The sequence below is a fragment of the Squalius cephalus genome (genome assembly GCF_949319135.1).
Source record: "Squalius cephalus genome assembly, chromosome: 20".
NCBI lineage: Eukaryota > Metazoa > Chordata > Actinopteri > Cypriniformes > Leuciscidae > Squalius > Squalius cephalus.
The window spans coordinates 18,000,688-18,026,379 of record NC_137141.1 but is presented as its reverse complement, the minus strand read 5'-3'; the positions used below and the strand labels follow the sequence as shown (position 1 = coordinate 18,026,379).

Sequence of the window (25,692 nt, the reverse complement as noted above, 5' to 3'; positions counted from 1 at the left end):
CTTTTTGGCCCCTGTCTAACAACACAGTACAATTGGTAATGATCACACCTTTCCACTCTATAGAAATATTACATCCCTAAGGGTGAACTTGTATATTGAAGACTGACATGGTAAGTCAAAGTCAAATAAGTTTATTGGTTTGTTGTTTTGTTTTTAGTTCAATCCGTTAACTGGTTACATGATATGTTTGACAACCAGAAAGTGTCACAATATATATATATATATTTTTATAGTTAAAATTATTAGTGTGAAATGTTTTGCTTTTCAAGTGTTCTTCTATATGCATACATGTTGTTCTGTTTAATATTTTGCTATATACAGCAATGACATTTATTTTTAAGTGTCAGCATATTTTTCTGGGCCACTATAACAGATTTTTACATAAACTTTACACCATACAATAAAAACACTTTCACAAATGAACAATAAAGATGTGAGCTATATAAAACAAAACATTCTAGTTTTGGTCGAGCCAGTGTTTAAAAACGGTGGAGTGAATGATTCAAAGATTCACTCACGATTCACAAGAAGACTGCTCATTGCCATATGGCGTAATGATGTAACCCAATGTAAGGGCCGCTGAACAATCGAATTTGAACAAATCCTTTAGCAGAATGGATTAAAAAAAATTGGAGTCACTGGGATGAAAAAATAAAAACAACAACAAAAAAACACACACTGTCCTCTCCACCACATGACGGCGCCACCCTCCCCATTCCCCTGCACTTTCAGCACGCCCAGTCATTTCTTGGACCGTTCTCTCTCCAGTCAGTCTAGTAGCCACACTTGCTCCATCCCTCTTTCTCCCTGGCCCTTGAAACACACTTCCTCTCCATTGAAATCCGTCGCGAGCACTAGGTAACGAGCGCGCGACACCATGGCGGACAGCGCGAGCGAGAGCGACACGGACGGCGCGGGCAGCAGCAGCAGCTCCGCCACCCCGCAGTCCTCCTGCACCTCGGCGGCCGCCTCCACTACTACGACCACAACGAACACCGCCAGCAAAGCACAGGGCGTCGTGATCTCGCAGTCCCGACTGGAGGAGCTGACAAACCGACTCGCGTCACTGCAGCAGGAGAACAAAGTGCTGAAGATCGAGCTCGAGACGTTCAAGTTGAAGTGCAAAGCGCTGCAGGAGGAGAACCGCGACCTGCGCAAAGCTAGCGTCACCATCGTGAGTCAGCCCGTGTTTTTATCACTTTAATCTCCGCGGCACACCTGACAACACCATCACGGCATGCAAAGACGTCTGAGGCACATTATACACCACACTGGGGTGCCAAGTTAACTTGTTTGTGGGAAAATAAAAGAGTTTAAGGTCGCTAAACCTGCTAGCCTTCGAGCTAACTGTGAAAATATCCAACAAAAGCCTGATGGCACGTTCATAGTTTCAGTGAAAATGTATATCACAGGCCAGCTTCTTAAAAATAGTTTAGATTTCAATATGGACTGTTGTAGCCTACAATGTATCTGTCTTTATGTATGTTTTTCGTCTCAACGTTGTTTTATATGGTTAGTAGTACTCTGCAGGTGTGTGTGTGTGTGTGTGTATACTGGCCACATAAGGCGTTTACTGATTTACCACAAGCTTAAGATCATGCATCTAATGCAGAACGTGTTTTTGCACGTCTGATACTTTGTGTTGAGCGAATGAGGTTGTCATCAGGACTTCATATTTGAGGCCTGTGTCAGGGTGGGAAGTTGGCACTCTGAATATTTGGCTCTAATGCGTCAACATCCTGAATGTGAATCAGACCATCTGCATTTTAGACAATGAGCCAAAACTCAAGTGTCACTATAGAAACACTGACACCTATTTCCACTGCGTTTGCATTTTTGGCAATCTGTAATGGTGGAAATTAATAGTGGAATGTGTTTATTGTTGGTTGTGCAATTGTTTACTGTGTGAAATGCATTTCTGTATAATTCTGCTGGATTTATTGTGCAGAGTAGGTATTAAATGTCTCATTGTCAATACTAATAATTATTGTCTGAATGCCTATTTCCTTTGTAATCAGTATTTGTTATCTAAAATATGGTAATTAATAGTTTTGAAATCATGTTTCAAGATCAAATATTAATTACTTGGTTACAGAAGTATGTGGAAATATAATGTCAATTATTTTTCCAAGAGAAATCTTTAAGAATAATTGCCTTTTTCAAATGCATGAGTTTTTTTTTTTTTTTTTCTGCAGCAAGCGCGGGCAGAACAAGAGGAGGAGTTCATCTCCAACACTTTATTTAAGAAGATTCAGGCTCTGCAGAAAGAGAAGGAGACGCTCGCTGTCAACTATGAGAAAGAAGAGGAGTTCCTCACCAATGACTTGTCCCGGAAGCTCATGCAGGTGAGAAACTCTAGAAGGAATGAGCCCATCAGTGGCGTTTGAGGTCATGGGTGGGAAATTTGATCGCTTGCCCTTAGAATCATCCCCTAAAGGTAACTTTCACATTGAGATACAGTGAGACACTTTATTGTTCAGTGGCAACCAAATTAAGCTGCTGAACAATAGCTCATTAAATCGTGTGAGAGATTATTTTGGTGTTGTGGCCATTAGTCAGACTGAATCTGGCTCTTCTTAGCTGAGACCAGATGACATTGTTTATGGTACGTGTGTTTAGTAGGTGTGTTGTATTGTGTGGAGGAGTAAAGAGAGAGATTATGGAGCTAGTGTGCGTATACAGTTGGTGTGATTAATTAATATTTACACTACCGTTAAAAAGGCGGTAAGATTTTGTAATGTTTTTGAAAGTCTCCTATGCTTACCAAGGCTGATTGTTTTTAAATAAATAAAAAATACAACAAAAACACTAAGATTTGAAATAGCTGTTTTCCTTTTTTAAATATATTTTAAAATGTGTTTCTTCAGTGTCACATGAACCTCCAGATTCATTTAAATATGCTGTTTGGGTGTTTAAGAAAACAGTTGTGCTGCTTAATATTTTTGTGGAAATCATGATATTGTTATAATAGAAAGAATAGAAAGTTCAGAAGAACAGCAATTATTTGAAATAGAAATCTTCTGTAACATTATAGATGTCTTATTGATAACTGTTTGATCAATTTAATGCATTTTTTGCTGAATAAAATTATAATTTTTTTCAAAACCAAATCTTACTGACCTTAAATTTTGAATGGTACCAGTGATATAAATATAATATATGCAGACATGGCTCAACAATGAAAGGTTGGCCCAGTATGGAAGAGTTTTGGACCAGTCGTTAGAATCCAGTGCTTTGTAGTCAGTAGGCTACATTTTATGTTCATTGATTGTGTTTATTTTTAATGGGTTGCAAACATTTGTTTTTCTGTGGTGGATTGGATTTGGAACACTGTTGCAGATTCTTCTGGTTAAAATGTGTTTCAGTGGTAAACTGGATGGTATATTCTATGGCTGCTAGTCGGGGAGCCAAAGTCTCAAAAATGGGTTGAACCTGACATGGTCTGTTATACTTTTTATTTGTGTTTTTTCTGTTAACTTTGACCCTAAGAACCAATAATTGGAGGGTCTGCTCTGCCGGAAATATCGCGAAAAAAAATTGTGGCCATTTTAGTGTATGCACCCTTTATTTTTTATCAGAAAAATGTGAAAAATGATTTTTTCCCTCAAATCCTCAGTGGGTTTGGTAGGCTGTCAATAAATGCACTCCAGATACAAAGAACACATTTGCTGACAACATCCACTGAAAAAATAACTCTTAAAACACATTTCTACATGATTTTGCATCAATTTAATGCAAAAAATTAGGCGTTTTCTCACTTTTTTCCAATATTTTCATCTTTACTTCATTGGCAATCAACTATTCCCCCAAGTTATGACATCAGTCAATATGCCATTCTTTTCACCAAACAGTATACTCATTCCACAGAAAAAATCAAAAAAATCCAACCAAAATCAATGGATCTGTGATGATTTCACTAATAGTTGATCAGCAGGCTCAGAACCTCAATAGAATTGTAGGCTACTCTCAAAATTCCGAAAGACATATAGTCCATGAGCCAGGGGGGTTGATCGGTATCATCGGGGGAAAAAATGCTATCATTGTTATTTGGCAAGGTATACACCCCTAGTATTAGAAAAATCACTATAGCAGTGCAGGGGTGGTAGCGAAATCACTTTTTTCAGCTCATGAAGTTACTAACCCCCTAAGATAAATTCCGTTTTTGAAATCTGGTGTATATCTGGTTTAGGCTCATGCTAGGGATATTGTCAATATTCTATAATATGGTGCTTGGTATCGCTGGAAAGGGGACCTTTTAGGCTTTCATTTAAGCCCAGTACTGAATCTGTCTGACAAACACAGAGGTCACATGACTTCTTTAAACCAGAAATAACACACATTTTTTCACAATTTCCGCCTAAACTGTATGCTTTATTTTATCCCTGTGGCATGAAAGAACACCACGGACACAAAAATCAACAACTTCAATACTCAAGGCACTCTGATGACTCAGAAAATGTATAATATACCCATACTATTTATTTGTGAGAGCCTTAAATTAGGCCAGCACAAGTCTTCAAAATAGAATAGAGCCAATAGAATGGACAAATAGAATACCCTAGTCCAGGGCCAAATGTTGTAATAAAAACACTTGTAATTGGTGTAACAAAATGTTTCTATCATGTATTTTGATATTCACCCACTTTCAGTTAGAATGTCAGAATGTAGCTCATGCACTGAATGTTGATGGATTTTGACAAGGTTTTGTCAGTTTTGTGAAAAGATTGTTGGAATCAATCGCTGTAAAAATCTGTTATTGTCTATCCATTCTAAAAGTGCATCTATCCATTATAAAAGTCCATCTATCCATCATAAAAGTGCATCTGTCCATTATAAAAGTCCATCTCTCCGTCATAAAAGTCCATCTCTCCATCATAAAAGTCCATCTATCCATTCTAAAAGTCCATCTCTCCATTATAAAAGTGCATCTATCCATCATAAAAGTGCATTTATCCATTATAAAAGTGCATCTATCCATCATAAAAGTGCATTTATCCATTATAAAAGTGCATCTGTCCATTATAAAAGTCCATCTCTCCATCATAAAAGTCCATCTCTCCATCATAAAAGTCCATCGATCTATTATAAAAGTGCATCTCTCCATCATAAAAGTCCATCTCTCCATCATAAAAGTCCATCTATCCATTCTAAAAGTCCATCTCTCCATTATAAAAGTGCATCTATCCATCATAAAAGTGCATTTATCCATTATAAAAGTCCATCTCTCCATCATAAAAGTCCATCTCTCCATCATAAAAGTCCATCTATCCATTATAAAAGTGCATCTCTCCATCATAAAAGTCCATCTATCCATTCTAAAAGTCCATCTCTCCATTATAAAAGTGCATCTATCCATCATACAAGTGCATTTATCCATTATAAAAGTCCATCTATCCATTATAAAAGTGCATCTCTCCATCATAAAAGTCCATCTATCCATTATAAAAGTGAATCTCTCCATCATAAAAGTCCATCTATCCATTCTAAAAGTCCATCTCTCCATTATAAAAGTGCATATATCCATCATAAAAGTGCATTTATCCATTATAAAAGTGCATCTATCCATCATAAAAGTGCATTTATCCATTATAAAAGTGCAGATATCCATCATAAAAGTGCATCTGTCCATTATAAAAGTCCATCTATCCATTATAAAAGAGCATCTGTCCATTATAAAAGTCCATCTCTCCATCATAAAAGTCCGTCTCTCCATCATAAAAGTCCATCTATCCATTCTAAAAGTCCATCTATCCATTATAAAAGTCCATCTCTCCATTATAAAAGTGCATCTATCCATCATGAAAGTGCATCTATCCATTATAAAAGTGCATCTGTCCATTATAAAAGTCCATCTCTCCATCATAAAAGTCCATCTCTCCATCATAAAAGTCCATCTCTCCATTATAAAAGTCCATCTATCCATTCTAAAAGTGCATCTATCCATCATAAAAGTGCATCTGTCCATTATAAAAGTGCATCTCTTCATCATAAAAGTGCATCTCTTCATCATAAAAGTGCATGTCTTCATGTTCATTTTATGAAGTATACTTAAGTAATTTTCAAGTATATTTTTAAGTATACTTTATGTAGTAAGTATACTAATATCAATGTGTACTTGTAGTAAAAATGTGTACTTTTTCAATACTGCTTGGGACTAAATTGGCTCACTTTTCGTATTTTTAATATTTGTAAGAGTAGTAAACTAAGTACACAACTAGTTTTCTCATTTGTAATGCATCTGTACTACAAGTGAACTTATAAGTATACTAGTAGTTTACTGTTTTAATACAAGTAGTACATTTTTTAGTTTATGAAAGTACACACTGATGTGTACTCTCAGTAAACTACTAGTTTCGTAGTTTATACTGCAAGTGTACTTGTAAGTTTTCTTTAAGTAAACATAACATTATACTTTGCACTTAACATGTAACATTATTATTTTTGCACTTGAAAAATACCTTTAACTGTACTTTAAATTTAAAAACATGTTATTAGCTTCATGCATCCTTTTTTAATCTTAACACTTGAATGTCAGTAAGTTTCATAAAGAAAGGCAACATTTTAAACAAAAAAGTAGAATTAGAGTAAATTGATTTACACGACCAGTGGACTAGCCTACACAAAAATTCATGCAGAATTAGAAACATATCTGTTTTATATCAATTTTCTAATCAATATTTTCAAACAATGTAAGTTTCATAAGACTGTATGTATATGAAAAAACTATGTAAAAAAGTATATTTAATTGACTACTCAATCAAAAGAGTTAACACAACTACAAGACAAGTATACAGTACTTTGAATTCTTAATTATTCTTTTAAGCAGGGTTCACCAATCTCGGTCCTGGAGGGTCGCTGTTCTGCAGAGTTTAGGACAGCGGCCCTCCAGGACAGAGATTGGTGAACCCTGCTTTTAAGTATATCTGGATCAAAAGATTGAGTTCAAGTACAGGCCAAATATACCTGGGCCCGTATTCATAAAGAATCTTAATGCAAAGAGTAGCTCCTAGTGACAAAATTCTAAGAAAATTCTTAGAAATGTGGCCGTTGACTCTTAAAATTAAAGAAAAAAATCCCAGTAAAGAAAAAAGTAATTCAGAAAGCATCTTAACCCTTAAAAGAGGTCTTAAGGTCAAAATTGTTAGGAGCACGGACGAGGACTTTTAAGAGGCTGAAGAGTTTCTTCAGCAGAGGAGAACATGGCAGAAAGAAGAAGGAGAAGAAATCTGTTGCAGACAATGGATGACAGTGAGTTAATAAGACGCTAAAGATTAGATCGTGCATGGATCATGTTTGTGACTGATCTTAGAGACGCGCTAACATCTCCGACAGCGCAGAAATGCAATAGCGCCAGAAATGAAAGTAATCACTACATTACGATATTTGGCAACTGGGAAAATGCAACAATGCAGCAGTGTGTAATGTACACAGTCGCATGTAATTTCAAAGTGAAGGCTTAGAATAGACAAATCACAATTTTTTTCCTTCTTGGACTACCAGCCAATCACAGTCTTCAAAAGATTGTGTCATACATAGCAACGGGGTCAGCCCCGCCTCCTCACTAAGATGAAAGTTTTTGTCTTTTCCTTGCTCAGAGTTGTTCTCAGATTGGCCCCGAATTGCTCTTAAGCTAAGACTCCTACGTAAAAGTTTTTAAAGGAAAACTCCGGTCAATTTTAACATTGAGCTTATTTTTTTGTAAATTTGGAGTGCTGTTAATACAGAGAACAACGACAAAAATCGGTGTTGCCTACACCATTTTATCCACTTTTTAAAATTTGCACCCTGTTGACTTCAATGGGGCAAGTTTTAAACCTGCTTTTAGCCTCTTAACATCCTTGATGTGTCATTACAAGTGCACAGCCAATGTGAGTGATTCCTTCAGAGTGAACGCGGGTCAATCTGACTGCAGTAGATGTGAAAGATATGGATAAAAATGATAATAATTCAGCCAGCGCTCACATGGCTGTGCACTTGTAATGACACATCAAGGATGTTAAGAGGCTAAAAGCAGGTTTAAATATTGCCCCATTGAAGTCAACAGGGTGCAAATTTTAAAAAGAGGATAACATGGTGTAGGCAACACCGATTTTTGTCGTTGTTCTCTGTATTGACAGCACTCCAAATTGACAAAAAAATTAGCTCAATGTAAAAATTGACCGGAGTTCTCCTTTAAGCAAAATTAAGAGTTTTCTGAGAGGATTCTTAGAATCTTTATGAATACGGGCCCTGGACTTTTCTCTCAGTATACATCAAGTACACTGAAGTGTAATTTTAAGTATATTTCTGAGAAGTACATAAAATGTAGACTGAAAGTATACTTTCTTATTTTAAGTTTAAAAGAAGTATACTAAGTGTGAAAAACACCAAGCTTACATTAGCTACTGCTACTATTCCCCACCAATTCACAAGCACAAGAGAAAAAGTATTTTGTACTTACATTGAATACCCCTGGAACTCAATGAAAGTTGATTGAAGATGGCATAGTTGGTAGTGTTGTTATAACCAGTCAACTGAACCAACAAGCTTTTCACAAAACTGACAAAACCTTGTCAAAATCCATCAACATTCAGTGCATGAGCTACATTCTGACATTCTAACTGAAAGTGGGTGAATATCAAAATACATGATAGAAACATTTTGTTACACCAATTACAAGTGTTTTTATTACAACATTTGGCCCTGGACTAGGGTATTCTATTTGTCCATTCTATTGGCTCTATTCTATTTTGAAGACTTGTGCTGGCTGCACAAGTCTAATTTAAGGCTCTCACAAATAAATAGTATGGGTATATTATACATTTTCTGAGTCATCAGAGTGCCTTGAGTATTGAAGTTGTTGATTTTTGTGTCCGTGGTGTTCTTTCATGCCACAGGGATAAAATAAAGCATACAGTTTAGGCGGAAATTGTGAAAAAATGTGTGTTATTTCTGGTTTAAAGAAGTCATGTGACCTCTGTGTTTGTCAGACAGATTCAGTACTGGGCTTAAATGAAAGCCTAAAAGGTCCCCTTTCCAGCGATACCAAGCACCATATTATAGAATATTGACAATATCCCTAGCATGAGCCTAAACCAGATATACACCAGATTTCAAAAACGGAATTTATCTTAGGGGGTTAGTAACTTCATGAGCTGAAAAAAGTGATTTCGCTACCACCCCTGCACTGCTATAGTGATTTTTCTAATACTAGGGGTGTATACCTTGCCAAATAACAATGATAGCATTTTTTCCCCCGATGATACCGATCAACCCCCCTGGCTCATGGACTATATGTCTTTCGGAATTTTGAGAGTAGCCTACAATTCTATTGAGGTTCTGAGCCTGCTGATCAACTATTAGTGAAATCATCACAGATCCATTGATTTTGGTTGGATTTTTTTGATTTTTTCTGTGGAATGAGTATACTGTTTGGTGAAAAGAATGGCATATTGACTGATGTCATAACTTGGGGGAATAGTTGATTGCCAATGAAGTAAAGATGAAAATATTGGAAAAAAGTGAGAAAACGCCTATTTTTTGCATTAAATTGATGCAAAATCATGTAGAAATGTGTTTTAAGAGTTATTTTTTCAGTGGATGTTGTCAGCAAATGTGTTCTTTGTATCTGGAGTGCATTTATTGACAGCCTACCAAACCCACTGAGGATTTGAGGGAAAAAATCATTTTTCACATTTTTCTGATAAAAAATAAAGGGTGCATACACTAAAATGGCCACAATTTTTTTTCGCGATATTTCCGGCAGAGCAGACCCTCCAATTATTGGTTCTTAGGGTCAAAGTTAACAGAAAAAACACAAATAAAAAGTATAACAGACCATGTCAGGTTCAACCCATTTTATTGAGCTTTTGAGACTTTGGCTCCCCGACTATGCCTCCTAATAGTCGACTAAACGTTAGTCGACAAGAAGAGGCTTGGTCCACTAAATTTTAATCAGTGGATTAGTACTAACAGAAAAAAAATCCACAGGAATTGGCAAAGTCATGCAGTGACAGATCACTAACATGGCTGGTCCATTAGTAGTGTAAAGTAAGCCACTTTACATGGCTGCTCGATAAATGTGTGCTAATATTAGGTGAATAGCCAAGTGGTTGTGTGGAAGCTAAATTAGTACCGCGCTTACCACACAACATGTTTAACTTAACTTTCACGTCCACGCCATCGGAGCGCATCTTCTCAAAGGCCAGTGTTACGGCTTCAGTGTAAGCAAGCTCACTTCTCACTGACAATGTGGATATTAGAAAGTAACTCGTATTCCTTTCTCATAATGTAAAGACGATGGAGATTAGAGGATGGAGATCAGTGATTGGCCATATTGTAGTGTTTCAATTTGCTGGTGTACATTTTTATTTATTTATTCGTTTTTATATAATGTATATTTATTAGGGCCCAAGCCCTGAAAGGGCGAAGGCCCTATTGTTTTCGGTAGGATTATTATTATTATTATTATTATTATTATTTTGTCAACCTTTCGGCCACTTTTGGGGCCCTTAACATGCTCGAAAACTCTTGAAATTTTGCACACAGGTCAGAACCCGCGGCCATCAGGGCCGGACTGAAGCTGGTACCCGGGCGTGGCAGGGGGGCTCGACAGCGCCCCCTGGAACGGGATCCGAACACTTGTCCATAAATCAGACACGCTTGCATGTAATAATATGAAACTCGGTACACATATAGAACTCATCGGGCCGAACAACTTTCGTGCTCTAAGTTTTACGCCAGCCCAACAGGAAGTCGGCTATTTAGGGTTGTTTGGAAACGCATGCTGTGGAATTTAATGTACTCCTCCTAGGGAATTCATCGATTCGCCTCCAAACTCGGTGTGCATGAAGTCAAGACATTGAGGATGCTAAATTGCGGACGGATTTTTGATATCTCGAACGGTTTGGCCGTGGCGAGGAAACGAATTTATGGCGAAAAAATGAAACAGGAAGTGTGTTATAACTTCTGCATACATTAACTGATCTTGATGAAACTTCAGCAGTATGTTCGTTGTAAGAGGCCGATCGCACAGATGTGACTATTGTGAGTCAAAGTTATAGCGCCACCAACAGGCAGCAGGAAGTACATCACTATTAAAATGCTTTGAAATCACTGTCTTATTTTTACCAGATTTGCTTCAAACTTTATGTGTACAATGTAGACACACGGCAGATGTAAACCTGTGAAAGGATTATTGATATCTTAGATACTGTTGCCGTGGCAGCGCATCAAACTTTAATATTCTTTTTTTATGCTTTTGAGACTCTTAACATACTTGAAATTGCATGAAACTCGACAGACACATCACATTTATTATCCAGTAGACATGTGCAAAGTTTCAGAAACGGGCGTGGTGAGGGGCTCAGTAGCGCCACCTTTAGTCATAAGTGGGGGTGTTAGTTTTATCAACAGCAACAAAACTTGGTATGTGTATTGTTCTCATCAAGACGGACAACTTTCTAATTTACATGAACCATCTCTGACCAACAGGAAGAGAGATATTTTGGTTTGAATGTGGATTTTCTGAAGAATTTTCTCTCCCTCTCTGTGTCTGTGTGTGTGTGAGGGGAGGGGGGGATTTGACTATTGCTTTTATATTGTTAATCAAGGTTTCAGGGGCTTTTGGGGTCCTTAACGTGCTCAAAAACTCTTGAAACTTTGCACACAGGTCAGAACCCACGGCCATCAGGGCCGGGCTGAAGCTGGGACCCGGGCGTGGCTGGGGGGCTCAACAGCGCCCCCTTGAACGGGGTTCTAAAACTTGATCCATATATCAAACACGCTCGCATGAATTAATATGAAACTCGGTACACATATAGATCTCATCGGGCCGAACAACTTTACCCCGGTCAAGTTTTACGCCAGCCCAACAGGAAGTCGGCTATTATGGGTTGTTTGGAAAACGCTTGCTGTGGAATGTGAAATACTCCTCCTAGAAAATTCACCGTGCCCCCTTCAAACTCGGTGTGGATGTAGTCAAGACATTGAGGATGCTAAATTGCGGACGGATTTTTGATATCTCGAACGGTTTGGCTGTGGCGAGGAATCGAATTTATGGCGAGAAAAGAGAAACACGGAAGTGGAATAACTTCTGCATACATTAACTGATCTTGATGAAACTTCAGCAGTGTGTTCGTGGTAAGAGGCCGATCAGATGGATGTAGCTATTGTGAGTCAAAGTTATAGCGCCACCAACTGGCAGCAGGAAGTGTGTCACTTTCAACATGCTTTTGACAAAAGTGGGGGGGTTAGTTTTAACTACAGTAAAGAAAAAATAGTTTGTATATTGTTCTCATCAAGCCGGACAACTTTCTAATTTACATTCAATAGCTCTGGCCATCAGGAAGTCAGATATTTTGGTCTGAATGTGGATTTTTTTGCAAAATCAGCCTCTGAATTTTTAGCCACTCCTCTTAAACTATTTATTTTATTCGTACCAAACTTTTTCAACATGATGAAACTACATTAAATATGCTAAATTGTGAACGGATAATAAATATCTCAAACGGTTTTGCTATGGCGAGGGATTAAATAATGTCCAAAAAGGAAACACTAAAAATCTTCTAAAAATGTAATTATATACCATTTATTTCTATATAAAAGTATACAAATATCACAACTAAACCCATTTTATTCTGTTTTTGCAATTCAAGAAGAATGAAAAAGTTAAAACAGGCTATTTAGTGCTATTTGGTTCAACAAAAAAGCAAACATAGGGCTATACTGCCCTCTTGTGTCCAAAAGGACATCAAAATAGTATATAAAACTTTTTACCAGGTAGGCCAATATTGTATTTAAATATACATGTATTAGGTATGTGTCTGAGGATATTTTCCCACCGGTTAATCGACGTGTGACACGAGTGGGTGCTTTTAAATCGCTAATATAATAGTGTAAGAAAAATAATGATAATGTTGCACACACAAATCACACACATGTGGGAAAGAATGATGCTTTTAAACAACACTAAACCGCCATTAGGTGTCGCCAGGCATCCATCTTAATAAGCGAGTCATTGATTCATTCGTTCAAACGATTCGTTCGAATGAGTCGATTAAGACAGATGTTTATGGATTGATCATTCAATCTTTGAGTCAACCGATTCGTTAAAAATGCTGAATCGTTCAGTTATGAGAAAACACGTGATGCGTGATGGTTCTGCCGTGATCTTTGTTTAACTATTTTCGCTGCTGAAACAGAACAAAAACAGTCAACATTGCATCTAAAATGTAAGTGACTTAATTGTAACTGTTTATTAACCTGTTGTATGAAATCTAGGGGTGGGAGAAAAAAATTATTCTTAGATGCATCGCGATGCGGACGTGGACGATTCTGAATCGATTCACAAATGTCAAAAAATCGATTCTCTAAAAAAATATTTTCTAATAACGTAATATTGACGGAAGGCAAAAGGCGGAACTCTAAGCGGACGTGCGTGCAGTCTGTGGCGCGCACATAACAGAGAAGTTTCTTCTGCTCACCAAGGCTGCATTTATTTGATTAAAAATACAAACAAAAACAGTAATATTGTAAAATATTATTCCAATTTAAAACAGCTGCTTTCTATTTTAATATATTTTAAACTGTTATTTATTCCTGTGATCAAAGCTGAGTTTTCAGCATCATTACTCCAGTCGTCACTGTCACATGATCCTTCAGAAATTATTCTAATATGATGATTGATACTCAAGAAACATTCATTATTATTTTAAATGTCGAAAACAGTTGTGTACAGTCTTTGATGAATAGAAAGTTCAAAAGAACAGCATTTATCTGAAATCTAAAGCTTTTGTAACGTTAAACACTACCGCTCAAAAGTTTTGGGTTAGTAATAATTAAAATTTTATTTTTTGGGGAAATAAATAAAATAAATCAGTACTTTTATTTATGAAGGATGAGTTAAACTGATCAACAGTTACAGTAAAGACATTTATAATGTTAAAAATATATATATTTGAAATATATGCTGTTCTTTTGAACTTTACATTCATCAAAGCATTTTGAAAAAAAAAAATCTGTACACAACTGTTTTCAACATTGAAAATAATAATGAATATTTATTGAGCATCAATCATCATATTAGTATGATTTCTGAAGGATCATGTGACACTGAAGACTGGAGTAATGATGCTGAAAACTCAACTTTGATCACAGAAATGAATTACTATGTAAAATATTTAAAAATTGAAAACAGCTGTTTTAAATTGGAATAATATTTCACAATATTACTGTTTTTGTTTGTATTTTTAATCAATAAATGCAGCCTTGGTGAGCAGAAGAGACTTCTCCTAAAAACATTAAAAATCTTACTGACCCCAAACTTTTGAACAAAAAAAAATATATATATATATATATATATGTGTGTGTGTGTATGTATGTATGTATATATATATATATATATATATATATATATATATATATATGTATGTGTGTGTATGTATGTATGTATATATATATATATATATATATATATATATATATATATATATATATATATATATATATATATATATATATATATATATATATATATATATATATAAATATAGCTGCGAGCAGCGATGGAGGGCCAAAGCCGGCGGTACCGCCACCCCGGTGCCTTTAGGTAACTAAAGGCACCGGGGTTGCGGTGCCACCGGCTTGGGCCCGTAATCGCTGCTCGCAGCTATATTTTTGTTTTTGTTCAGACTTCTGAGTTTTCATTTGATGTTAAGGCTACTTGTTCATTGACCTTATGTTTGCACTGATATTTCTCTTTTAAGGGTTTCAGTTTGCTGTATATTTATTTATAATTTATTTTTAAGTCCTGCATTTTTTTTTTTTTTTTAAGATAAAGCTGTTATTTATAGGTTATTTTTTGTTTGCGTTCTGATCTCTGACAAATTCATGCAATGTTTGCAGCAAGCTTTATGCGACAGCGTGCTGGAACATTTCATTTATATTTTAAATACTCATTATTATGGTTGAGTATTTCTCCCCCGACTGATCGACTAATGGCTTAAATGAACGACTAACTGACGACTTGGAAAATCTTTAGTCGGGGACAGCCCTAGTATATTTGCAATACTAGTAACTATGCATGAGTGTTCAAGATAGTTACCATGAACGATTAGTTATCATGGTAAGGACATCAAGGTAAAATGTGACAATATAACATTACTGCTTTGCATCACAGGCTTTGCCCATCATGTTTAGATTCAGGACTGTGTTGCATCTTTTTTTACTTTTTTTCTCTTATTCGCTCTTTCGTTTTTAGCTTCAGCATGAAAAGGCAGAGTTGGAGCAGCATTTGGAGCAGGAGCAGGAGTTCCAGGTCAATAAACTGATGAAGAAGATCAAAAAACTGGAGAACGACACCATCACCAAACAGCTCACTCTAGAGCAGGTACCTTCTTCAAACAACTTGCTGTAGAACAAGATAGTCTCTAAACCACTCATTCTTGACTGGCCACCATCTATTGCACAGACATTTAGTTGGTCTAAACCAGTTGCGCTTTCAAAACAGAACAGGTGCTTCCAATAACCTCGTTTTTTTTTTTTTGTTAGCTTAGGCATCTGCCAGTACCTGGCTCTGGAACACGCATTCAGCAATCTTCTCGGATTAGAACAGGTTATTCAGGAACAAACACATCATTTGTACTTCCAGAAAGTCCCACGATTATTATTGTGGCCCAACATTTTTCCTTAAGACCATGCATTGTATTGTTAAAATGCCATATTGTTTTATTAATTCCATGTAATGTGTGCAGCTCCGGCGTGAGAAGATTGATCTGGAAAACACTCTGGAACAGGAGCAGGAGGCACTGGTCAACCGGCTCTGGAAGCGCATGGACAAACTTGAGGCAGAGAAAAGGTAATGTCCCTTGTAATGTGGACTTTTTTTTTTTCTTAGTGCTTTTTTACATCAGTAAAAAAAAACTTTGTATGTGTCTAAGCACACTTCATTTCACTTCACAATTTTACCTCTTCATTCTGATTGGCAGGATTTTGCAGGAGAAGCTTGACCAGCCAGTGTCAGCCCCTCCCTCTCCACGGGAAGTTTCCATGGAGATTGACTCTCCCGAGAACATGATGCGGCACATCCGCTTCCTGAAGAGTGAAGTGGAGAGGCTGAAGCGCAGCCTCCGCACTACAGAACTACAGCGTGAGTCCTTGCCTCATTACGCACTCCTGCACCAACACAGTCTTTCTGCCATCATACTCAACCAGAGGAAAACAAATTGCACTGCAAATTTGGATACATTAGCTCATGGTATTCATACTAAATAGAATTCCAGATTAGGATAAGTATGTCCCAATATAGTACATTGGAAATAGTACACTAAACAATACCCAGATGGTATTGCCAGATTGTTGAGCTAATGTTTGCATGTAAATATAAACAGATGCAAATATTAACAGTATGACAGTGAGGTTTTAAAGTGCAATTTTATGTTGTGGTTTACTAGTGTTGTCAAAAATATTGATATTTTTCGATATGTATCGATACGGAAATATCTGAAACAGTTCCAATACTTATTTTCTGTCGTATTAATACACCGAAAACTGCGCTGTTTCGCTCTCTCTTCTCTCCGACTGTGAATTTACAGTTTGACACACTTGCCTTCTGTCACTCACTCGTCTTATTCGCTCTGGTTGAATGGTGCCGCTATTACTCATAATTTCACTAATTCCCGCAGGTTTTGCATTTACATCAAAATAATGCGCACCACTGATCTATATGTAAGTGGCGCACACATAAAGCTGCCTCTCAAACAGCTTGTGAGTACCATACTTGCGATGCAATATTTGCGACATGATGATTGCTGCCAAGACCGGCAACACGACAAATCTGATGAAGCACTTTTTTGCATTGGTGCTTTTTTTACAGACTCAAAGACTACTAGTCTCTTGAGTCTGTAAAAAAAAAAAGTCAACAGTCTGAAAAAAATAAAACCAAATTTTTTTTGAGATAATGTAATCTTGTTAAAAATGGATTGGTATCGAAAAAAGTATCGTTCAGGAACCGTTATCAAAGTGAAGGTATCGGTATACATTTTTTTCGAATGATACCCAGCCCTACACAAAAGACGAAGAAAATCGCTCTCTGCTCTTGTACCTTTAATCATAAGCATTAATCTGTATTTCATTTTTACAATGAAGACTATCCAGTGTTATTTATTTTATTTTTTTTACATTTTATTTCTTTATTTAATTTCTGTAGTTTCTTGCCTGAAAACTAGCCAACTGTTAGACCCACCTGAAAAACTTAACGCCTTTTTTCATTTGTCTCTTTATTTTAATCGATTTATTTGTGCTATTGTTTGCAGTTTGTTTATTTGTTAGTTTGCAGTTTGTCTTTTTTCCTTATTGAAGTTAGAAATTCCAGTATCGTGACAACACTATGATGTACTCTTGTATACTGACCAGGGAATTACATGGTTTTACTTTTGTAGTACAGAGTGGGATGCAGCCTTAGCTTGTGGCACAGTGCAGTGAGTTGCACACAGTTGTTTTATTCTTAGCTTGAATACTTTTTTGAATTGTGTTATGGCCACTAGAGGGAGACATCTGCATTGTAAGACAACCATAGCTTACTTCTAGCTCATGGTATCGCACCCATTAAAGGGTGTGTGTGTTTTAAAACTATTTTAATTATTTAAAGATATTAACTTAATTTTAATTTATTAAGACTATAAGTGGACTTCAAGCAGTGAAAATGATAATTTTTTATTTTAATCTTTTTTTTATTATTTTAATCATTTTTATATATAAATTATAAAATTAGCTGCACTGTAAATGTATGCTGATTTTATCATTTATAATGAATAAAAAAGAGAAAAACTTGAATTGAATAGTTAGCATGACTAAGTATTTTTCTTAGTATTTGAAAGTTTAAAATTATGATCATGTAATCATGTGTTTTGAAAATGATTCAAGGAGCATCTTCTTCATCTTCAGTTTATTACAGTTTGTATATCTTTGTAACATTTGTTTGTTTTCCATCATCACTCCCTCCAGACACAGAAAAGCGGGCTCAGTACATTGAGGAGGAAAGGCAGATGAGGGAAGAGAACATCCGTCTTCAGAGGAAACTCCAGAGAGAAATGGAGAGAAGAGAGGCGCTGTGTAGACAACTGTCAGAGAGCGAGAGCAGCCTTGAGATGGATGATGAGAGGTGCATTGAACACATACAGAAAAGATGACTGGAATCATAACCTTATCTATATACAATGTTTTTGACGGTCTGAATATGACATATGTATATATAACCGGACATGTCTTTCTTAACATAGAACGTAGGGCTGTGTTTCCCAAAAGCATCATGAGCTAAGTTGATCATAAGCCGCGTTTCCGCCGAAATTACCCGGAACAGTTTGTCCCAGGAACTCCAGACCTGTTGCTAGCCGCGTTTCCACTACGGTCTATAGTCCCGTGAAGATTAGGCAAATAGTCCGGTGATGTAGGACTGCGCGTGACTTTACAGTTCCCAGTGGATTTCATCCTCTGAATTTAAGCTTAATAAAGCCTGAACCTCATCGTCGGTCCATTGGTCGTATTTTTTAAACTCCATTGTTGATTCGAATAGCAGACGACTGTTACTGCACGCAACACAGCAGATGGTGGTTGAATAAAATGCTTCATGGAGTCAACCAATCAAAATATGGCATGAACTCAACCAATCAGCATGTTCAGCACCCAAGTCCCATCCCTGAAAGTTCCTGAACTTTGAAAAAGTACTACCTCGCGAGCAGGGACTTTCGGAGGGGGGAATTACCCGGAACTTCATTTAGACCCTGGTTCCTGCGGTGTAAACACACCGAGTACAACCCCAAAGTTCCTGCGGTGGAAATGCGGCTATAGAGACCATTGGTTGCAATAGTTCTATGATCTATTTAGGCTTATGATGCTTTTGGGAATCGCAGCCCTGGCTACGTTTAATCCTTGGAAACTGCATCTTAGTTGTATTGAATCTCTCTCTCTCTCTCTCTCTCTCTCTCTCTCTCTAGATATTTTAATGAGATGTCTGCTCAGGGACTGAGAGCTCGTACGGTGTCCAGCCCAATCCCCTACACCCCCTCTCCTTCCTCCAGCCGCCCCATCTCCCCTGGTATGTGTCCACACAGTTAGCTTTATAAATGTATCACTCTTTAATAGCAAAATATACAGTACTGTTCAAAAGTTTGGTGTCAGTAAGTTTTTTTTTTAAAGGAATTAATACTTTTATCAGCAATGAGGCATTCAATTAATCAAAAGTGACAGTAAAAAAATGCTGTTCTTTGTCATCACAGGAGTAAATTACATTTTAAACAATTAAAATAGAAAACCGTTATCTTAAATTGTAATAATATTGCACAATATTAGTGGTACTGGTACAGTAAAAAAACTGGTACAGACTGGTACAGAGTATGTGCTTTGTCTTTAAAATCCACATTTTAACACTCAAGGCATCATGTTTTTGATGGAGTGTTAATTATTATACAAGTTGTACTGTGCTGTGATGTGAAGGTATAATAGGTCAAAGACTTGCTTTCATTCCCATTCTGAGAACAAACTGATGAATGACCTTTGAGGACTTCAAACAAGATTCTTTCAGGCCGATGCTGCGATGTTTATGGGTAGTACATTTGCTTTGCATATATTCAAGGTATTGATAAACACAAAATAGATTAACTAGATGATAAACTAAAACAATATTTAATAAGATAAAAAAGTACCCAATGAACAAGTATATCAAGTTATGTAAATCAAAATTGTATGTTGTTCAAATGACCAAAGATTCATGTCAATAAGGAGTGTTTAAATAAGAAAAAAAAAGTCAGCATTTAGGCACAGTGTACTGTTTATTGCTGTTTTTTTAAAAACAGCATTAATGGGTTGCATCATGTAAAAAAAAAAAAAAAAAAAAAACCCATGTTTGCTTTAGTTTATTAGATGATAGAATTTACATATGCATGATGGAAAGTATAACAGTGCACATTTGAAGGCGTGAAAGCCATTTTTTATATTCTATTGCTGGTTTATAGTCTTCTTTCATTAGGTTCCGTTGAAAAAGGAGTCCAGTTATTTATACATTTTCCCATGATCCCAGAGGAGTGATCTGCAAGAGCTATTTATATTTGTTCTGCGTACTGTCAGTATGGTGGGCCAGGTTTCATAGTTTTTTGGATATATTGGCACTACATAGATGTGACAAAAAACAACTGTATAAAGGATCTCACTAAAACTGATTCGCAGACGCTGTTTTTTCATTCCAGGTTTGTCTTACGCTAGTCACACGGTTGGTTTCACCCCTCCAGCCACGCTGAGCCGAGCACCACTCCCCCACTACACATCTCCCGGGCTACACATCCACCCAGGACCCTCACACGCTGTACAGGTGCGTGTACACTATATGCACATGTCCAGCATCTCTATCAGTGTGTGTGTGTGTGTATATATATATATATATATATATATACAGTAACACACTCACTCTTTGCACAAGCTCATGTCGATGAGCAGCAAGATGTTTTCATGCAGGAAGTAGTGTGTATCATGGATGGCCTGTTTTCAGTTAATATCCGTCGTTACACCATTCAGTTGAATTGCTAACAGGACATTAGATGACTCATCCTAGAATCACCTGGTAACACTCGACCTCAGAATGCTCTTCCTCATCCCCTTTGTATGTATAAGTTAATATAGACCAGTTCTGGGAATCCTCAGCCATCTAAATAAGATAAAGCACAAAAGCAGCATTCTCTTTTTCTCTTGCATCTCCTCCCTTGCTGTGTCCTTTGCAGTGTATTCTAACCTTTTAGATGGAGAGATAGCAGGGAGTCCCTTCAATAGAGAATCTAGTACACCATACAAAACCTTTGCTCTTATCAATCACAATCCCAAAGGTGCCATGGCACTTGTATTATGTAACAGAGATATTCAATTGTATTATAATGCAGAAACCCTGATAAGATAACAAACTCACTGAACAAAGACATCCACAGTGTTTTTGTACATAGAGGTACCTACAGTATCACTAGTGATGATGGACTACATTTTTTTAAATTTAAATTTAAATTGAATTGTAAGAAAATGTTTTTTTATGTTAAACACCATTTCATTTCACTTTACCCAAGGAACATAAAAAAAGAGTGTGATGATGAAATTACATGTTTTATTCTTTGATCTTGCCTCTGGTTTTGCTGAGATTAAATATTGACTATCTAGGGTAAAAGCACAGCTTTATTCCGCACATAAAAAAGTGAAATGGCAGTAATGTTTAGGAAAGTCAGACAAAGTGGTTTAAAAATTACTTTGAAGATTTTTTTCTATATGTGTGTCAGAGCCAGGTTCATGCCAGCTGAGACGAAACCTAGACATTCTTTATCACTTTCTGTCATTCATGGCGGCAGAATAATTGGTCACACTTCAGCTTTTGATTTCCAAATGAAAGGGCTGCGTGTAAACATTTCTTATTATTATCAATGTTGAAAACAGTTGTGCTGCTTAATATTTTTGTGGAACCTGATTTTTCAGGATTCTTTGAGGAAAATGTTCAAAAGATAGCATTTATTTGAAATAGAAATCTTTTATAAATTTTTATTTTATTTAAATTTATTTTATTTATTTAGTGTATCCATGCTGAATCAAAGTTTGAAATTTTTCTTTAAAAAAAACAAACAAACATCCTGACCCCAGATTTTTGAACGGAAGTGTATATTGCTTTTTCAAGCTGTTTAGTACCATTTGAGATAAATGACGCGCAACGTAGATTTAATGTGTCACTTTATCTGGTTTATGTTAGCTAGCAGATAAATAAGTTATCTATAAATGTACTGCAGTGAAGTAACCATTTTAACCGGTCTCAATTTCAGCTTATGAATGTTCCGCAACACCCTTTGGATATTGTCCAGTTGAGCGGAGGCCAACAATGTAAGATTAGCCTGGTTGCAGCAGCAATTAGTCATCATGTTTATGTCTGTTGCACAAAAATGACCCCTCTATGTACCAGCAAAGACTTTTGATGAAGTCACTGACTAGGTAAATAACCTCACCATCCCTTAATGGGATGGCTCACTGTAAGCTTTAACATGGAAATCTAAATAACCAAAAACAATAAGAAGCAAGAACTTATATTTAATAAGACTTCTCCCGAGTGTTCGTCCTTTTAACAAAACTCCTTTGCAAACAATTTAAATATTCTAGGTAAACTTCTGAGGTAGGTTATCAAGACAAATAAAAAAATCTAAGATATGCTTGTGTGTGGGTTTTTTTTGCTGTAGTATTAGCAATCTTTCAGTAAATCCAGTCACTTGATCAACATTCTTTGTACTTTTCAACAGATATGGTCTGGTATGAGAGCTGAACTGATTTGATTATGTAATGAAGAATTTGATCTTCTTACTACATGGATGATCACCTCAGGCTTTCGAAGAATAATATTTAGTGACATGTTTGGATTAGCATTATTTTTGCTTCTTTTTGCTTTCCCAATACCCATTTGAACATAGTGGATTATATTTTCATGTTGGGGAGCTGTTGGCTATAGCAACAGTGATCTGTTTGTTTTAGCGAAGAGCGGTTGGCTCATTTTCATGTCCCGCGGTGCCATGAAAAAGTCAGCTTGTTTTGATAAACCAAGGAGTGACAGCAGAGCCAGACTCCTCCAACACACTCAGAGGGGTCACATTTGCACCTTCACACTCTGTTTTCACATGTAAACACTCATGTGTCAAATAAACTGGAGGTGATGATACCAATGCACATTCTATGTGTAAGAGTTTTAGTGTTAATTTTAGCGAAAGCGTGACCACAATTGTCAGAAACTGTTGAAATGTGATTGAATAACTTATGAGTTACACTTCCATTCAAAAGTTTGTGGTAAGTTTTTAAAAAGTATTTTATGTTTACCAAGGCTGTATTTGTTTGATTGATAAAACAGCAAAAACTCTAATATTGTAATATATGTATTCTATTTTAATATATTTTAAAGTCCCCCTGCAGTCAACAATTTTATCCTTTAAAGGTAGGGTAGGCAGTGATTTTTTTTCATAAACACTTTTTGTTATACTGGTTGAAACTCTTCAAATCTTTATAGCAATCAATAACAGAAGTGGTCTAATGTACATATATCTTCTGTGGAATATTCGTCCAATAATTCAGTCTGAATGCAATGATTGGATGTCCTACCTGCCTGTCAGCATATGTATTTGCATACCTCCATGCAACCCTGCTCGCACAGACATCGCACGCCGTCAGCGTGTTCCTTAAAGCTATGTAGAGTTGTAGACAGACAGTCACAGAGCGCAGCAAACAAACAGCAGCCACCTTTTACAGTTCCTCCTGAACCAAAACAACAAGTTTATGCTGCGTTCAGGCTATGCCGTAATTGCAAGATTACCCATGAACAAGATTACAAGAACTAAATAGAACCCATGACGTTCTACTCGGAGCTGTTCACATCCTCGGACTCGAATTGATCAACGCCGAAATGAATCTGCAGCTCACAGGTTGTACAAGTCAGAGCTCTTTAGGTTGTTGATGTTGGAAATATTGGTTTAATTCAGCCATAGATGTTTGAACTAGAAACTAAGAACTAGAACTAGAGTCGTTTACAAGTCTATGTATCAGAATGGTAATGCGTTTTATGTATCGCTCCCTACAATGTCGGACACACAGCAGTAATTGATATGATTAGCCTTTGGCTTGACTACGTTATCAATCAGCCAGTAATGCGTTGCGTATATTACACAAACCATGTTCCCGTTCATCATCTCCGAGTCAAAACAGCTGCCTTCTAAAAATCAGTATCCTTAGAAATGCTATAGAATAGATTTTTTTTCCCTCTAAAATATAGAATTTTTTTGTAACATATGTCTTTGCTAAATAGAAAATTACATTAATGACCCTGTACTTTTGACCAGTATCACATTATGAGCTTGTCTTTTATTTCCTTCCCACATACAGAGGCCATCCCCAAGGAGGAGCACCAGCCCAGATAAGTTCAAGCGGCCGACGCCGCCTCCCTCCCCGAACACACACTCTGGAGCACAGCACCCTCCTCCTCCTCCGCCACCCGCACAGCCGATGGTTCAGTCCGGCTCCTCCCACTCTGTGACATCACAGAATCCCCCCTCTCAGCCTTAATGCATGCACCGTGCGCTACCTTAAGCTAGGCTGCTCCAAGCTAGGCTATACTACTACTATAATGATAACAACTCAGTGATCCTCCACTGGGCAAGGTTGGAAGGGTTTTGGAGCGGATATGGAATTAGAGGACAGTTGAACTGGGGAACCAAAGGAATTGGAGTGTGAAAAGGGAGAATGTATAGATGCTTGGCCGACTGACAGATCCATAACCACCCCCATGCCGTTAAATTTCGTTATTCTTAACATTTTTTTTGTGTGTGTGTGTGTGTCAAGTGATCAAGCTGGCTCAGGAAACAATTGGGAAAGGTTTAGAAGATCAGCTGCGAATGTTTGCATTTTGTTTGTGGAAAATCTTTCCCATGCCCCCATTTAATCTTAATTATTTTAAAAGATTGACTGTTATGTCGAATCAAAATTCTACATTTAATAAACAACTGAATGCTCGATTGGATAAATCCTTCCTCTCAAATGACTGTCTTCACAAAGGTTGAAAAAGAACTGAATCCCAGCACATTTGCCGTGGGGGCGGCAGTAAAATGTTTTGTTTTTTCTTTCGTTTTATTGTCTGTTTGTTTTAGGCCGTTTTTGTTTGTGAAACAGATGTGTGTGTCTCTCGTTGGCAGCATGTAGATGGTAAAGAAGACAGACTGAAATGTACTGAAACAGCACTTGTTGCCTCTCTGCGTGTGTATTATAGTGGGATTATAGTGTTTGTGTGTGCGGGTGTTTGTGTGTTTCTGCACAGCCATAGAGGTTTCCCACGACTGCTGGTCGGGGACCAGTCTCTCCCTGCTAGAATCCAAACATGACCCGCTACAAAAACAAAGTCAATACTGGTTTCTGATCAGCAGCTCAACCTCTCTCGGAGCCTTCGCTGTAAAGTGAGTGCTCTGAATGCTTATTCAGATGGGGAATTTTGCTTAATGCCAGTGTCATATAACACCTAAATATGAACCGACATGTTGATGCAACAAAACAAGGTACTGTTGAATAATAACTCAACATGATTAAATGCTTGTACACAAAAAAAAAAAAAAAAAAAAAAAATCTTGTATGCGTGATTTTTTTATTTATTTGTTTTTTGCCTGAAATGTGTGTGCAAGTGATTGGACTTTTGAATCTTTAAGGATATTGTAATTCTGAAGGTTGTTTTCTTTAATTTTCACTGTCAGATCCAGGGGGAAAGCTTCTGAAGTCATGAGTGATTGCTCATGTTTCCTGCTTTTAAAGGGGTGGTTGATTATGATTTCACTTTTCTAACTTTTGTTAGTGTGTAATGTTGCTGTTCGAGCATAAACAACATCTGCAAAGTTACGACGCTCAAAGTTCAAAGCAATGGAAGATATTTGCTTTTAAAGAAATCGTTTTTTAAGGATTACAGCAAACGGCTGGTAGGGAATTGTCTGACTCCAGTTTGAACATAAACATTGACATTTCCAGTGCATGTCTGTGTGAGGTAAAAGGACAGGAGCTCTTGAAGCTCCGCCCCCTGTGCCGGGAGCAGCAGCTCATTTGCATTTAAAGGGACACACACAAAAACGGCGTTTTTGCTCACCCTCAAAAAGTGACAATTTTAACATGCTATATAAGAATATCTGT

The 25,692-nt window shown here is 36.9% G+C and overlaps 1 protein-coding gene across 1 annotated transcript; it reads left to right on the top strand.

Annotated features, from left to right (window-relative positions):
- Positions 1-694: 694 nt before the first annotated feature.
- ccdc6a (coiled-coil domain containing 6a) lies at positions 695-24,789 on the top strand. Its single transcript, XM_079854039.1, has 9 exons — positions 695-1,174; positions 2,196-2,345; positions 15,239-15,367; positions 15,732-15,835; positions 15,966-16,126; positions 17,983-18,139; positions 18,972-19,072; positions 20,220-20,341; positions 23,911-24,789. Exons 1-9 carry the CDS (start codon positions 878-880, stop codon positions 24,088-24,090), a joined length of 1,401 nt encoding a protein of 466 aa, XP_079710165.1. The 5' UTR covers positions 695-877; the 3' UTR covers positions 24,091-24,789.
- Positions 24,790-25,692: the final 903 nt, after the last annotated feature.

Bases quoted from the DNA above. Each gene is read 5' to 3' on its own strand.
- ccdc6a (XM_079854039.1), top strand. From the start codon at position 878: ATGGCGGACAGCGCGAGCGAGAGCGACACGGACGGCGCGGGCAGCAGC. The intron at 18,140-18,971 runs GTGCATTGAACA...CTCTCTCTCTAG, and splicing joins CTTGAGATGGATGATGAGAG to ATATTTTAATGAGATGTCTG. The intron at 19,073-20,219 runs GTATGTGTCCAC...TTTTCATTCCAG, and splicing joins CAGCCGCCCCATCTCCCCTG to GTTTGTCTTACGCTAGTCAC.